At 36.3% G+C, this 17,170-nt stretch overlaps 1 protein-coding gene across 1 annotated transcript in view; it reads left to right on the top strand.

The window, feature by feature from the left end:
• The first annotated feature begins 4,013 nt into the window (after positions 1-4,013).
• Positions 4,014-17,170, top strand: part of LOC124712488 (UDP-glycosyltransferase UGT5-like) — a 55,537-nt gene continuing 42,380 nt past the window's right edge. Inside the window, exons 1-2 of the mRNA XM_047242783.1 lie at positions 4,014-4,140; positions 4,451-5,043. Of these exons, the coding sequence (XP_047098739.1) occupies positions 4,014-4,140; positions 4,451-5,043 (720 nt within the window). The remainder of the gene's footprint in view (positions 4,141-4,450; positions 5,044-17,170) is intronic.

Below are 17,170 nucleotides of genomic sequence, written 5' to 3' on the forward strand. Positions count from 1 at the left end.
GCCGGCGGGGATGCACCGCACGCATCGTCATCAGTGCACAGAGGTTGTATTTCCCCGACGTCACCCCATGCCTCTATTTGCACCCCAGCGGCGCGAGAAATTTCAAAAGACTGCACAATGGATAGGACTTTATCTAGAGTCAGATTTGCCAAATGAAGGGCACGTTGCCTCACTTCTTTGTTGGGCACCGCCGGGATAATAGCATCCTGTACCATGGAATTGGCATAGGATTCTTTGTGAACGTCAGTAACAAATTGACACTTTCGACTGAGGCCGTGAAGTTCAGCAGCCCAAACGCGATAGGATTGATGTGGTTGTTTTTGACAATGATAAAAGGCAACATGAGAGGCTACCACATGCGTTTGCCTTTGAAAATAGACAGACAGAAGTGAGCACATTTCAGCAAAGGACAAAGACGCAGGATCTTTCAAAGGAGCCAATTGTGACAACAACCGATACATTTGAGGTGAAATCCATGAAAGGAACAGAGACTTACAGGTTTGTTCATCTGTGACATGAAATGCCAAGAAGTGCTGTCGAAGACGTTTTTCATAATCAGACCAGTCTTCCGCCGTCTCATCATAAGGAGGAAAAAGAGGTATAGACAATGGTGAGAAATGCCCTGCATTTGATGCCGCAACAAAATCGTGAATCGCCGATGTTAGAAGCGTTTGCTGTTCAATGAGACCTTGCAATAGTTGCTCTAAAGTACCCATGGAAACATGTGGGTCACCAGTTGTTATAAAATCAAGTTGAACACATATATTTCAAAACGACACAACACATATAAGTCACTGAGCAAATTGACAAAGCAAGACATGTGAACACGGTAACATTCAAATGAGCACCGAGTCCAAGTCTAGCGGCCGCTGGCTGGCTGACCGCTTAGGTGGCGCAGCTGCTGCATGGCTGGCAGACAGCGCTGCATGTAGAGGATGCGCGTAATTGTGTGGCGGCACTTTGAATGATCAGCAAGTCACAACAATAGGTATGTTCATTAATCAGTGCATTCATGGAATGTACTGAAAAAAAAAAAAAATCTGTACTCTGTTTATTGCTAGGCGATGTGTGTTGATTTCTTTTGTGAGGTGATTCTTGGTATCAAAGCTTTAATAAGGTGAAGTTCTCTGTATGAAATGCAACACCTACTGAGAAGAAAGCCTGTGCACTGCTGTTAAAGTTGATTTATCAAAATGTCAGCAGTAGCAGCACTGCAATTGTGCGAAGATTGCCAACAGAAACTGCTGTGAAGAGGCTCCATGCCAATAAATGGGCTAAAGAATATCGTCAAGAAATTTGAACAAAAAGTGAATTAAATGCAGCAGCAGGGAGAGGGAGGCAGCCTATTCCCATGGCAGTTGTTGATGTTGCTGTAGCTATAGTCAACCCCCAGCACATGCCTCAAATTCTGCAGGCAATGCTCAAGCTGTCTCACAGAATTGTCTCTCATCTGCTCAAAAGTTCAAAAGATTTTGCAGCTCATTTTACACTGGCATCCCTACATGATTCAGAATGTGCACCAAATGAAGTTCCATGAGTTGCCTTTTGTTTTTTTAGCAGCGAGTGGCATGTGGCCGGAGAATATTGTTTGGATGGAATAGGCACATTTCAATTTACTTGGTGCAGTGAATACACAGAACTATAGCATATGGGGTTCTACTCAGTCACATGTTGTGCAGGAACATCACCTACTGTCAGCTTATGTGCTTGTGTGGTGTGGTTTCACAACCTCCTTCATTCTGAGTCAGTTTTTCTTTGAGAAGATGACACCTTGCAGCCCTGTTAAGTGTACAGTGATATCACACATTACAAGGACATCCATATGCTACATGTGACTCCTGTTTTGCAAGACTGCACCAGTATCCACACCACTATTTTCATGAAAGATGGGGTGACACCATATGTCACTTGCCAGGTTAAAGATTTACTTAAAGAAACCTTTGATAGTGACCACATCAATTTCAGGATGTGTTGTCTTCCAGATCTTTCAACCTAAACCTGCATGACTTCTGGTTGTCAGGATATCTGAAAGGTCATGTCTATCAGGAATGTATCTGGACTCATCCTGATCTGAAGGATAGCATGCAACAACATATCACTCTAATTACACCAGATACACTACAAGCAACAGTAGACTGCCATCTTATGGATGCAGCATGTTACTGAGTTGGGAGACTATACTGAACCCCATATGTTGTAACTTCTGACCATGTCCAAATAAACTTGCCAGAACCCTACCTTTTTCCTGCATCCTTACCACTTTCTCGCTGCTTACAGCGCCATATTATAACCAGGTGATGGAGAGTCGAACTGTTATTTTTTTCAGTATATTCTACACCTACATTTATACTCCACAAGCCACCCAATGGTGTGTGATGGAGGGCACTTTACGTGCCACTGTCATTACCATTGTGTGCGCACAACAGTTAATGAACATAAAATGATGTTTCAGCATCCTGAGATGAATACAGTCCACATTGCATCGCTCAGAACACCACCAGTTTCATCATAATCACTCAGTGTTTATTCAGATCTTGCTTACATATTTTTTATGTTAACTTTTGTGGTAGATGCTTACTCATAAGGTTATGTACTGCATGCTGCTATCAGCTGGACTTTAGGTGCTACTAAATTACTGAAAAATGAGCTTTTCCTCCATAAGCTGTGGATTTTACTTTTCAATGTGGGCAGACCCTTTAAAATGTTGCACACAGATTTATGGATAACAGTAATATTTCTTTTTTTATTCTTAAAAAAAAACAGTATAAAAAATTGGTGTTACTAAACTCAGACACAGAAAAAGCAAAAATTCAACACAAATAAAGCTTGTGTTTCACCTGTAAACACAGTAAGTATTGCATTTAGCTGTCATCATTTATATTGTTTGCTATCTAAGATTACTTCATATCTTTTATCGTATTGACACTGGAGTAGATAAAACTGAAGAGGTGTTTTATACTGTAATGGATAAAACTCAAGAGATAACATATAAGCATCTTCTATGTATGTTTTGGTTGTGAGCAAGAGGAACAACATGTGCAAGGTATGTATTACACATTTTGATTTTGTAAATGACTTCATAAGCAGGTAAGTTAACTCAGATTTATTTTGTTAACTATCCAAGACACATGATAATACATTCTGGCCACTCAGTAAAAAATGAAAGGCAGATAATTCACTACAGTCATATGTTTTAAACATGAGTGTGTAATTGTAGAACAGTAAACTACATATATTTTTGGTGATGATATGAAGAATCATGTAGGTATGCTGAATAATCTGGACATTGTGTTTTATCTAAAATTTACATTATAATTAGCAGCAACATAATTAAATAAAAAGTAATCCCTTCTTTAAATGACCTAAGGCAACATATCCATCATCACCTTTAGTGAGTCTTCAAATATCACTACTCTCTTAAATTTTGCCTTCCAAGGAAGAAAAGCAACTTGACATAAGTTTGGATAACAAGCAATTTCACTTGTAAGCCAAATGGAAATGGAAACAAACACAGTAGAAAAGACACTCAAATACCAATGAAATGTTGATAACTTCCTGAGTGCCAGAAACAGACTACTCACCTATTTCTTGAAAGAAAAAGAAAAAGAAGAAGATTAAATATTGTGATATGTTGTTCATTTTATTTGTGGAACTGCCGTTCTTTGGCAATTCCCTGGAAAAAGAGCAACAGAAGTAGTTTACTATCAAACACTGCTCATAATCTTGAAATAGTTTTAGGTGTTAGCACCTATAAAGTGAGCTTCACTAACTGTGCTCAAATAATTAATCATTTAGTGATAAAAAGTACGTAAGATCATTCATCAGTAAGCTTAATTAGAACTGCAGCTCATATAGAGCTTTTATGAATAATATTTAAACTTTTTTCACAGATGTTACACTGGAAGTTTCTACTGGTTCCCTTTTTGATAAGCAGTTTAAGGCTACTATCATATTCTGAAGGTGCAAACATATTGGCAGTATTTCCTATACCTGCCAGAAGTCATTGGACCGCTATGCAGCCTCTTCTCATTGAACTTGCCAAGAGGGGTCATAACCTAACAGTAGTAACTCCTTTTGATGAGAAGAACATGCCAGATACGTGGGAGACAGTACTAATTGGGAAACACTGGAATATGGGAGGTTAGCAGCTTTGCATTAAGTGTTAAAGTTTTAGTATTGTATATCAGCATTACTAACATATTATTTATTTCAAGCAAAGCATACATTTTTTACTAATTCTGATGCAGACACTACACAAAAAATCTTATTTCAACGCTGATCTCTGTTTAATGTATTATTTACCACTTGTCTACCACTGGTGAGTATAATCATTAGATTTGTATACTATCACAGATTTATATACTTTTGTCATGCATAAATTTATTTAGAATATGGCTTCGGCAAAAAAGCAAAAACAGAACATAAAATAAAACTATTTTGTTTTCAACAGGTGCCCTCAGGCCAGGTATTTTCAATCAAAGTCCATATTCCAGTATACTTCGTATGATCTTTCTGCTGTATGATGTTGGACTTGAAATGTGTGAAAATGTGCTGAAAGAAGAAAATGTTCAAAGGCTTATACACACTGAACAGAAGACATATGATCTACTGATCATGCAGCTTTTTGTTGATGAATGTTTCCTTGCTTTTTCACACAAATTTAACATACCTATAGTTGGAATGCCATCAGGTCCAGGATTTATTTGGACATCTGATAGTGTGGGAAATCCAACTCCTCTGTCATATATTTCTGAAGGTCTCTCAGCTGTAACAGACCACATGACATTTTCTGAACGTCTCACAAACACGTTAATGGCTACATACCAACGAATAACACGTCGTTTTTACTTTGTGCCAAAAGCAGATGCTATTGTAAGGAAATATTTCAATGATCCTTATATACCAAGCATAGCAGATATTGAATGTAACACCTCTCTCATCCTGGTTAACAGCCACATAAGTTTTGGATATCCACGGCCAAATGTACCCAGCAGGGTTGAAGTAGGTGGAATGCACATATTTCCACCAGAGAAGCTACCAAAGGTGAGCCAAAGCAACAAGAGTACAGAGCATCTCCATTAAGTATTTGTCATTTATAATTTTACTATTTTTTTTAGAATATTATTTCATTTCATTTTTACACCCATAAATTTAATAATAAATCTTACAAATTATGGCATAATACAAAATTATTATATAAACTGAGAGAAACCTGAGAATAGAATATAGTCTTTGAGAGCCAAATACTTTCCATTGGTATCAGTTCCTAAAATTCTATGCCGTATCTTCTGGCACAGTATTTTTATCAGTTGCTTAGTCTCTATATAAGATTAATTTAATTTCCTTTTCATTTCATTACAGCTGAAAGATTTAGGTTTTGATTAATATTGTATGTTTCGAATATCAAAATTATTACATCTTTTTGCAAACAGAAATTCTATGTTATTCAACTTTATATATGTTTGGAACACTGAATTATGTGAAATTAACACTTACATAAATAATGGAAGGAATAAAGATAACCATTAACCATATAGTCAAGATGTTTGATGGTTTACAGACACATAAACGTGGTTGAAACTGTTTCTCTCAACTATATGATGAATGGTTAACTTTACTCCTTCCATTATTCACATTCCATCCAAGAATTCCAGTCTCATATATGTATAAAATATTCACAATATAGATCTCATTTCCAGGTAAGCACAGAAGAATGCTGAAGTACATTTTTAGTTTCCTTTCAGTCAAAATTCTAGCTACATTCTTGTAAAGTAACATTTTAAGTGGCTCGGGAATTCAGTCACTGAGGTACTGTTTTTACTTTTCAGTTTGTAGCAGGTTTTCATATGATAATTTTTTTCAAGTACTTCCTGCGGTCAGAATAAGACTTCTGTTGTATTACACTTAAGTAAAATGTGTACTTTTGAACTCTTTGCACTTCTCTCCTCAGGATCCATGGACTATAACTTATTTATGATAATACTAGGTGCCAAACATGGCATTTCTGATGGTCCATTTTGTCAGTTTTCTATTAGAAATGAAATGAAGAAAATGAAGTGTATTTGTACTGCAATACCAAAAAAAAATTCATTTCTGTATATTGATGAAAACACTTTTGAAATTATGAAAGAGTTTTTGTATGCTGGGTACAACTGTTTTGTGTGTCTGCAATGTGATTATGTAAACATCTCTATAGCAACATTTCTTCATAGCTCTATCTATTGTTTTTGCCTACAGCTATTTGTGCTTCATAGTTGAAAGCTTTCAAAAGTGTTGCCAGATGTCAGGGATTTCATTAAGTTGACTTGACTGTATTTCCTTCAGCTTGACTATATGAGTATCTTGGTAGTAAAGAAAAACGGATGGTATTAAAAACTTCATGCATGATGCAGCATTTTTCCATGAATGTCAGTGTTTATGCTGCCATATCTTTCAAACTATTTGTTGTACAGTGATATATTTGCATGGACACATTCACCAGCATATATGTGGGTACTGCCTGCAAAGTAAGATGCAAACTGGGTTAGCAGCAAGGACTAACAAATTTAAATGTCATAATGCACCACTTTTTTTTAAATTACATATATCATCTCTGATAGGGAGGTTGTTCTTACCTCCAGAGCAATTGTTGCCTGACAGTAAGGGGTATGTGTAGGTACCAAGTTTGGTTGAAATCAGTCCAGTGGATGAGGGAGAGATGTGGAACGTACATCCATTTTTATAATATGTATGAATTATGTAATATACTAACATGGGCTAACAGTGACTGAACAAAGAAAGATGAGTTAAGAGCATTTATGGGACATGTCATCTTGATTCTACCCTTGAAATGCACTTATTTGATCAGGGAGAAAAAAATATATTTGTTTCCAACCAATAAAAGATCTGAAAATAAAAGGATACTATCTTGCATATGATTCACAACAGATGTACTAGCTTAGCAAAACTGGATACAAACCAAACACCTACCATGAAAGTACAAGTTTATATGCCTACTAGATACACAGGTGATGAAGAGATTATGTATGATGAGATAAAAGATACTATCAGATCATTAAAGAAAATGAAAATTTAATTGTTATGGTGGACTGGAATTCAATAACGGCTAACTCAGAAACCTGAAACTGGTCTCAACAACAAATCTATTGTGAGCCATTACCAGAGACATGAAAGATATACAAACAAACCTTAGCTATTAATGCGTGGGTTTGTCCCACTGACACATCAAAATAGAGTTATTATTGAAAACTGTTACACATAATGACATGGATTCTTTGTTTCTTCCATAATATTACACGTCCAGAAAAGATAAATGGTAAATTCACTGCCCATGAACTACAATCATCAAAACGACGTTGGACATGGGAAGCTTTCCATGGAACACTACACGCTTAAAAACAAGACTGAGTTTCCTGCTCATATGACTTGGAGAATGACTTCACTTTGTGGACTTGAGTATACTGGAAAAGCATCCACTACTCTTCCAATGTTCTCATCCATTTACAAAGTTACTTATTCAGCAAACACACATATGCTTACACTACCCAGGAACTGCTACACTATTAGCTGAATTATGGAATGATTTTAAGAGGAAGACAAACAGTAAAAGGAGTCATACACATGTGTCTCCCTTGTAAAATAGCCAGAAGTGCCTGAGGATGCAAAAGAGAAGTGCCCAAAGATGTGATAGATAACCTCCTCTACCATCTGACCTCACTGAATTCACTAACCTATTTGCAGTAACAGCCTCAGATTTCATAGAATCAGTTTTCATCAAACTCAGCAACTTAAACAAAAATATAAGTTACTATATACATGTGCTGTTACAAGAGCACCTCAAACTTGCATTATAAATCAGCACAAATAAATTTTTGATGGGCTTCAGAAGATTTACTATGAAGAGAGGACTATAAAATACTGTTTATTCAGATAATGCAAAAGCATTTCAAGCAGCAAATGCAGAATTGAAAGACATCACTCATTTCTTCAGAGACACAAGGGTTAGCCAGCACTTCACTCACCAAGGTGTCTCTTTGAAGTTTATTGTGCCATGAACAGCTTGCTGGGGAGGCTGGTATGAATGCATGGTAGGAACTATGAAATGTTGTCTCCAGAAGATTTTGGAAAAATCACTAGTAGATGAAGAAATAGATACCACCATCAACTCTCAACAAATCACATTTGGGGAATCAGGTGTACTGACACCAAGCCTTTTCTTAATTGAAGAACAGTTAACTACAGTAACCACAGGTCATGAACTGAGTGTACAGATGGATCTGTGAAGGGAAACAAAGCCAAGTGCAATGATACAAATGTGCTCTGTGCAAAATTCAGCACTTTCATTCCTTTTCTCCAATACATGTTCCCCTACTACTTTTCTTCTACTCCTTTTTCTGCTAGTGGTATTATTGAATTCCAGTCCACCATCACAATTACTTTTTCTTTAATGATCTGATAGTTTCTTTTACCTCATCATACATTCTTTTAATCTCTTCCTCATCTGTGTACCTAGTAGGTATATAAACTTGGACTTTTGTTGTGAGTGTCTGCTTTGTATCTAGTTTGGCTAAGATAGTGCATCTGTGTGTGTTGTATATATGATAGTATTCTTTTATTTTCAGGTTGGTTGGTTGGAAACAAATAATATTTTTCTCTCTGAATTGATTCTTAAGCCTCAGGACTCTAATTTACCTTACATATCAGCCAATGTGTGTGTGTGTGTGTGTGTGTTACATTTGTGAATATCCCTATAATCTGCAGTGACAAATTGTTCTAACAATTACTCAATGAAATAAGTGCATTTCAAGACTAGAATCAACATGACATGTTTCGTAATTCTCTTATCTCATATTTCTTTGCTGAATCACTCCTAATTCTTGTTAGTGTATTATATAATTTACACATGTTATAAAAATGGCTGTATGTTCCCCATCCCTGCCTGATCCATTGGACTGATTTCAAACTTAGTACCTACACATACCCCTTACTGTCAGGCAACAATTGCTCTGGGGGTAAAAATCTCCTACCTATCATAGATCAGGAGATATGACATCATAAACAATGAGATATGCATTATGACGTTTAAATTTGTTACTTCCTTGCTATTAACCCCGTTTGCATCTTATTTTGCAGACAGTATTCACATATGCTGCTGAATGTGCCCATGCTTATATGTTATTGTACAACACATAGTTAAAAGATATGACATTGTAAACACTGAGATGCCACCATAGGTGGAAGATTGTATCAAAATTCCTTGTGATAGCAAATCTGCAAGATTGGCTGTGGTATGGCAGTGTCTCCACTACGATGGCATTAAAAACCATGGACTTCAGTTACTCTGTACAAATAAATGCATGCAGTGATGTTGGTTGCATCATATCCAGCCAAGTGCCACCTTAGAATTGCTCCACATTATTGTGTTTGTGACGTCAAATCCAGAAGCCTGGCAGAAATATCTTGGAAGGCGTGTACCCAGTAGAGCTGCTAGTAATTAAAGTCATGGAAGTGTTATCATTCTGATAGGAGAAACTCTGTGTTTACTCACAATCAAACAGACAAATATATTTTTGGTGTTGGATGTTTGAATGTACAACACTGCTCCATATGCCCTTTTGGGGGCATCACAAAAAAAGTGAATTTACGAAACTTTCTGTTCTTGACTGTGGAAGCCTCTCCATCTGGAGTAATCTGAATGACTGCAGATGAATGAGTTGCGATGTCTAAAACTTCTGTTGGGGGGCTAAGTCTGGAGGCAAGATCTCATTACTATGTATGCCCTTACACCACATGTCTTGAATGAGGATTTCCTGTTATGGATATCAATGAAAAGATGCCAACATGATCATAAAATTTCACTGTTGTGTGTAGTAACTGATGTTCTTGTAATTTGTTGGTAATGAGATGGTGATCAAAGAGGATTGAATATGATTCATTATCCCAGTCGAAACCTACAATTGTGGTATGTTCTTTAACTGATTGCTCTTCCATATACTGTTTAGTATTTTAGAATTTGTAGCCCATTTTGCCATTGTAAGTTTTATTTGTTGCAACAGACCTGTCACCTGATAGTATACAGATGTGACTGTACTGTTGTCTTTGCAGCTGGTGGCAAATTCATTCATTAAAGTACTCTTATCTACAAATTCTGCTGCAATAGGATAAGTGCCTTGAAACCTTGTAGCTAATTCACACAGTGTTGCAGATAGGAGAAATGGGCTGCATGTGAGGCCAAATGGTAAGTGAGTAAATCTACAAATAACAACATCATTTGTAGTTTACCAGTTCGCATCTTCTCTATACCAACACAAAACCAGAAAAGTCGAATTCAGTCTCTATCCTTTTCATTCAATGACATTTTAAGAATGCTTGATTGCTATCTCCAAAAATGGCGTTTTGATACATCCTGAAACAAATTGAAATTATTATATTTCAGGCAACAGTTTTGGTCCTTAAATTAGTGTGTCATTGAGTGATGGTGAATCAATTTTTCATGATGAAATGTCATATACAAGTCTCCATGTTGTAATTCCCAGTCTTTCCTTTTTCACTGCATGATGAGGAAGGTAAAATACACCATCTAAGGTATCCTGCATATTGATCATTTCAGTGTGCTCACTCTGGATATATAAAAACATCTGTGAGTAATACATCTCACAAAAATAAACATTAGCAGAAAATTTTCTTTGTAATGATGTAAAACATGTTTCTGCATTGTGACGATTGGAAGACAGGATCATATCTTTCTTTCTTAATAATGAAACTAACCTTCTGCCTTTCATCATTTGGAACATATCATGGAAGTTCTGAAAAACAGTGGCATGTTTCGATGAGAGTGATCATTCTTGCTGTTCTTTCATCCCCATCAATTCTAAAGCCAGATTCGCACATACATGTAGCATGGTGCCACAGCTTGTGACTTGCTGTAGAGAAACAGCTAGCATGTGAATGTCATCTACAGACATGCCACTCTTCCAAGACACACACACACACACACACACACACACACACACACACACACACACACACACACACACACAGACACATGTGTACTGCTGGAGAAAATCAAACATTGGTTGCTGTTCTTCTAGTTCTAGAAGCTGTGAAAGTGTACCTCCCATACAGTGTTTTCCCTTTTTACAGAAATAAAATAAAAATATTCTGGAATTTAATGGATTACAGCAGCAATTACTGTGCTATAACTGTGACAAAATGCTCGTGTGGTTCACAATACTGCCACCTGGGAGCAGTGGCAGAAGGAAAGTGGCCCAACAAAGTACAAACAAATATAGGCTGACTCTTAGATAGCAGATTACACCAACCAGTCATTTTTTATAATGATATTTATTTATTTAAACAGTGCGTTTACCAGTTTCGAACTAACTGGATCATCTTCAGGTGGCTAAACCGGGTTGCGCTGTTTAAATAAAAAAACAGCATTTTAAAAATTGGTTGGTTGCTGTAACCTTCTATGTAAGAGGCGACATATGTTTTGTACACAGCCACAGGCTCAGAGTGGCAGTTTTTGACAAAATAACACAAAGTACAACCAAGCTGAACTTTTTGAGGTGTGACAAAAGTTGCATCTCTTAAGTTGTGCTAAAAAAACTGGGAGTTCACACATGCAACTGCAATGAAACTGCAGTATGCCACTACCTGTGGTGGCACTATTGTTGATTGTGTGGACCCAGCTTAAGTCCCAGATACAACGTGTGTCCTTGTCTAAGGATGCAGAATCTTCATTGAGGTGCACATGGCTATCAATAATAAGCCTAACAATAATACTTGACCTGTACCCACTGAAAATCCATCCAAATCTAGAAGGAAGGAGAACTGTCAAATCAGTAAGGCATGTTGGTGGGTCATTCTTTATTATTTTCCAATACTGGTCTGCACCTCTAACGGTTTCAATAGGGTACTGGTGTTCATCATCATTTGGATCAGCAAACTGCAGCTTATGGATGTTAATATCTTGAGGAACATCTGAAATTGATGAATATGTGTTCCTACTTTCGAAGGTGGAGAAAGTGAATGTATTTTTTGTACAAACTCTTGCAGCTTGAAGTGAAGGAGCCCGCAATTTGTTGTATTATGTTGACTCAATTCCTACAACAGCTAATGGTTGGCAGGTTGTCACTTGTAATTGCAAGCTGTTGACCAAATTCATGCTGATGAAGGTGCATTGGCTCTCGGCATGAGTAAACAGTGGGTACATTTTTTCAATCCAGTCAGACCTGTGATCCAAACAGAGGCAGTTTGAAAATACATGGAGAGAGGATGTTGAACATCAACCTTTCTCACTGAGACTTGCGTTCCTTCTTTGCAGATAGATACATGATGGGATCCTTTGCATCCAGAACAAACTAGTTTTTTTTTCCTGATGTTATGCCCTCCATTTAGACACAAGAAACATTGATGTGAGGATTCCGATTTGTTGACCCTATCCTTGACATTCAATTTCTTCATACACTCTTGTGCCCAGTGGAGATGTGAATTACAAAACATGCAGTATTTTGACAGTTAATTTTCCGTATTTCTACGCGGCTTCCCCCATTTGTATTCACCTGCAGAACCACAACTGCAGATGTGAATGTATCTAAAATGCTACAAACTAATTCTGTGGGTAATCATAGGGCCTTCTACTTCATTGTTCAAAAATTCCATTAGCTTTATGATGTGGCATTCAGCAATCCTCTCTCTTCTAGCATGAATAACCCAGTATGTGAGATCAGTTTCATAGTTTCAAGCTAATCAAAAAGAGCCTGAATTATACTGTTTTTGTCTCCATAGTGAGGTACTAATATACTTTTTGTTTCCTCTTACGTATCTGCAGTAATGGGGGTGCTTTCAGCCGAGTTCTTTGGCTCACATTTTAAATATCCCTGAAGTAAGACAAGTTTGTTTGTAGTAGAAATCAAAGCATTGCTGTCAATGGATTACTGAAACTGTTCGCAAAATTGAGACCACTTCTCCACATTGCCTGAAAACAGCTCTGATTTGATGGTGTCAGAGATGCTGTCATTGATGAAGCAGGTGTCGTGTTTGTATTTGATGATGATAAACTAACCTTAGTCCTCCTAGGTGCCTTCAGAATTGCCTTTCTACCAATGTCTACATATTCCTCACACCTACTGGCATTGGTGTCATAGTCTGTGTCAGAAAGCAGATCATAAATTGGATTGTCAAGCACTCCCAAATGATCTTATGACTCTTGGAGTCATGTCTGAAAGCTCTCGTAATCTGTTTCTTCTCATGTATCTCCTTCATTAATTGCTGTACTGAATCATGTTACTTGTGTTCATTCAGTCTTTCATTTCCTTTTCAAGTTGTGTAAACATATTTCTATATCTGTCTCTGCCATTGTACTTTGAACTGATGTCATACACTAACACATAAGCAGACAAGAAACTGTAAATATTGTGCTGTCTCAGATTACCTTTATGGACTAGCAGAAGTATCTGCTGACTGCAAAATGTGTCAAAGGCATTAGGATGAAGACTTCATAATGTCTAACTGCTTTGGATGAGCACAGTGTCACAACTGTTTAGTACACTGCTTATTAGTCATGGGAAAATATGTGTGAATAGTAGTGTGGGAAGCATTATTTTCCAAATAAATTATCTTTTACGCAAGATGAACTGTTTAAGTGTGATGAATTTTTTGAATCGGGGAACATTTTAATCTCATTCAAAACTCAAGCTCAAAGCAAAAGTAGAGTACAGTTGTGATGTTTGTAACAAGTGCTTCAGGGACTTGTTCAGCCTGAAAAGGCACAAAAAAATGTGCACAAAAATAGTGGCAAAAAGACACAATCCTTTGGTGTAATTTGTCCACCATGTAATTAAAAACGACTGTGGGGAACAATGAGTGAACACTTCACCGTTACTCACAATATTGAATGGGACAAAAAAGTATTTCCTGTTCCCAGGTATGGATCAGTTCTGTGAGTGGAAAAAAATTTGGACTGTGACACCAAATCAATTTATGTAAAATGATGCTCATCTAGCAAAAATATAAATGGAGCAACTGTCACATATCTGTATTGTCAATCATGATGGGCAGTTATGTTCTAAGGGTGCAAACTTTAGGGTAATAAGAGTATCAGGTTCCAATAAAATAGTTGCCCATCATTCATAAGAATAATGCAAACAGAAAATATATCACCCATGTGGGTCACAGTTTTGATGTTGCAAGAATGTGTCATTTGGTGGATAATAAATATAAAATTGCATCAAAAATAGAAAAGAAAGTGCCTATGGATGCTACTCTTGATAGTATTCGTGATTCTGTGGTTGGTAATGAAATAATTCATTTGCATCTTGCAAACAGGAAGGATTTGCATAACATCGTCCAACAGCACAATTTAAATAGCAATGCTGTGTCTCATAGTAATGTTTATGTCAGTGTTGATGTGTAGGTAAACAAGATGAAACATACTTCAAATGTTATTTGTCTGTACAACACTCAAGGCCTAGCTGTGGCTGGCTATCCACAATGCAAAATAAAGACTTTTGCCTTGATTGCAAATGATACACAACTTCATGTACTTTCAAGATTTGGAAGTGATCATCTTTGTATTGATGGGGCACATGGACAGAATGATTATAACTTTGAGCTTTTCATGTTATTAATTGTAGGTGACATGTATCAGGGATTTCCTTGTGCTTTCATGTTTTTGAACAGAAATGATACAGTAATTATGTAACTTTTTTATAAGACAATACTTTCCTGCTGTGATTCCGAGTTGAAACCTAAATGGTTTGTGTCTGACATGGCAGAAAGTTTTTTTTTTAGTGCATGAATGTCTTTACAGCCAGAAAGCACAACTAATCAACTTTATTGTGATTGGCATGTAGACTGTGCTTGGAGCCAAATTTTACATAAAATAAAAGAAAAAGACATGCAGGTTGAGGTTTACAAAAAAAAAATATTAATGTATGAGAGAGACACTTTTTCATTCAAAATCATGGAAAAAATTTACTTGACAACTATATGCCAGTGACCTGACAGTAAATTTTGCAAAATATATTGAAAAGTTTATTCATGGTGCCTCAAAATGGGGTCATTGCTACAGAATGCATGCTGGCGTTAATACAAACATGGTACTTGAAAATATGCATAAAAATCTGAATCACATCTGTCTTAAAGCCAAAAAGATTAAAAGACTGGATAAGAGCATTTATGCTTTGATGAAATTCTTGAGGGATACGTAATCCAACAAACATATTATTGTTCACAGAGACAAAATTACAAAGAAAGTATCTGCTTTAAGACTGAGACATCAGAGGTCTGAGGAATGTCTGAAAATTCTGTCTGCAAGGTAGACAGTGTTTGTTGGAATGTCATGTCAGAGAAGTCAGCTGAATTGTATGTTATTTCAGTGCAGAAAACTGAATGTAGCTGTAACCTTCGATGCATTGACTGATTGCTTACACAGTTTCAATTGCATTTGTACTGATCCAGTGATTGCCTGGAACATAAGCAACCATATACATCTTGTTTGCCAGTCCATTGAAGTCTTTGATGCAATGAACCCACATGACTCTGCACTATCACTAACTGATAGTTGTATTGTCAATATCATGTTGTTCTCATTGTTGGTTCTGTGTCTCATTTATACTCTTTTAACTCTAAACTCTAAATTATGTGTAATACGTGTTTTCCAAAATGTATTCATCACATACGGTACATGTTAAAAGAGCATGTAAAAGAACAACCCATTAATTCAATGTTTTAATTTTCAACATATTTTATAATGTTAATTTTATGTGTTTGATAGAAATTTGTAATATTCTGCTGCGCATTTTCTGGACAGTATTATGACAACTCCTATATCATGCAAAGGATGTTAATAAATGAAATGAAATGAAATGAGCTACTGAAAAAAATAATGCAGACTGCTTACAAAATGAGAAAATCATCCTACAAGATATGTCATGCACTACATTGAAATACATGACTGATTTGCAGACAGGAAAAATGCTGGTTATTTAGTATTTCACAAAAATTGTGAAGTCAATTGAAAGTCATCAAGGAGCACAAGCACTGAAGGAATTTATTTCTTCTCTGGAGTTTGTAGTAAAGAAGGCAGAATATTTACATGTGGCAATCTATTCTGCTGCTCCTTCCACTTCCAGGGAACAGGTAACAAAAAAATTGAATGTGGGTGATATCATCTCAAATCATACAGGTCATGCCAACTTGTGGCCTTGAATTTCTCTGGAAAAATATATATTAGACCTGTACATCATAATTGTAATTTTTGTTTTACCTTAATATTTGTATATTTTTTGAAAAATGTATAGTTTGTAAATAACTCTTAAAACACTAGAGAACAAAAAAAATATAACTAATAAACCAAAACATACTGGAGACCTGGCAGATGTATTGTATTAAAGCTCCCTTCTACTGTGTTGAAATTTAGTTGCTTAATGACCACTTTTAACTTACAAATTTAAGATAAAAATATGAAATTTAAATTAATTTTTCCACTTAAACATTTTTTTTATAATTCGGAATGTTACAGAATGCTGTTTTCTGTCATATTACCGGATACTGCTCATGTAATTATAAACAGTATCTTCTCCACTCCAGCTATCTGTATTATGTAAATATTTATTACTAAAAATGTAAATAATTGCATTTTTATGAGGCTTTACAAATTATTTACATTTTGTTGATGTTGTGGTCTTCAGTCCTGAGATGGGTTTGATGCAGCTCTCCATGCTACTCTATCCTGTGCAAGCTTCTTCATCTCCCAGTACCTACTGCAACCTACATCCTTCTGAATCTGTTTAGTGTGTTCATCTCTTGGTCTCCCTCAACGATTTTTACCCTCCACACTGGCTTCCAATACTAAATTTGTGAACCCTTGATGCCTCAGAATATGCCCCACCAACCGATCCCTTCTCCTAGTCAAGTTGTATCACAAATTTCTCTTCTCTCCAATTCTATTCAACACCTCCTCATTAGTTATGTGATCTACCCATCTAATCTTCAGCATTCTTCTGTAGCACCACATTTCAAAAGCTTCTATTCTCTTCTTGTCTAAACTGATTGTCATCCATGTTTCACTTCCATACAAGGCTACACTCCATACAAATACTTTCAGAAATGACTTCCTGACACTTAAATCTATACTTGATGTTAACAAATTTCTCTTCTTTAGAAA

Source organism: Schistocerca piceifrons, chromosome 8, assembly GCF_021461385.2.
Source record: "Schistocerca piceifrons isolate TAMUIC-IGC-003096 chromosome 8, iqSchPice1.1, whole genome shotgun sequence".
NCBI classification, from domain to species: Eukaryota; Metazoa; Arthropoda; class Insecta; order Orthoptera; family Acrididae; genus Schistocerca; species Schistocerca piceifrons.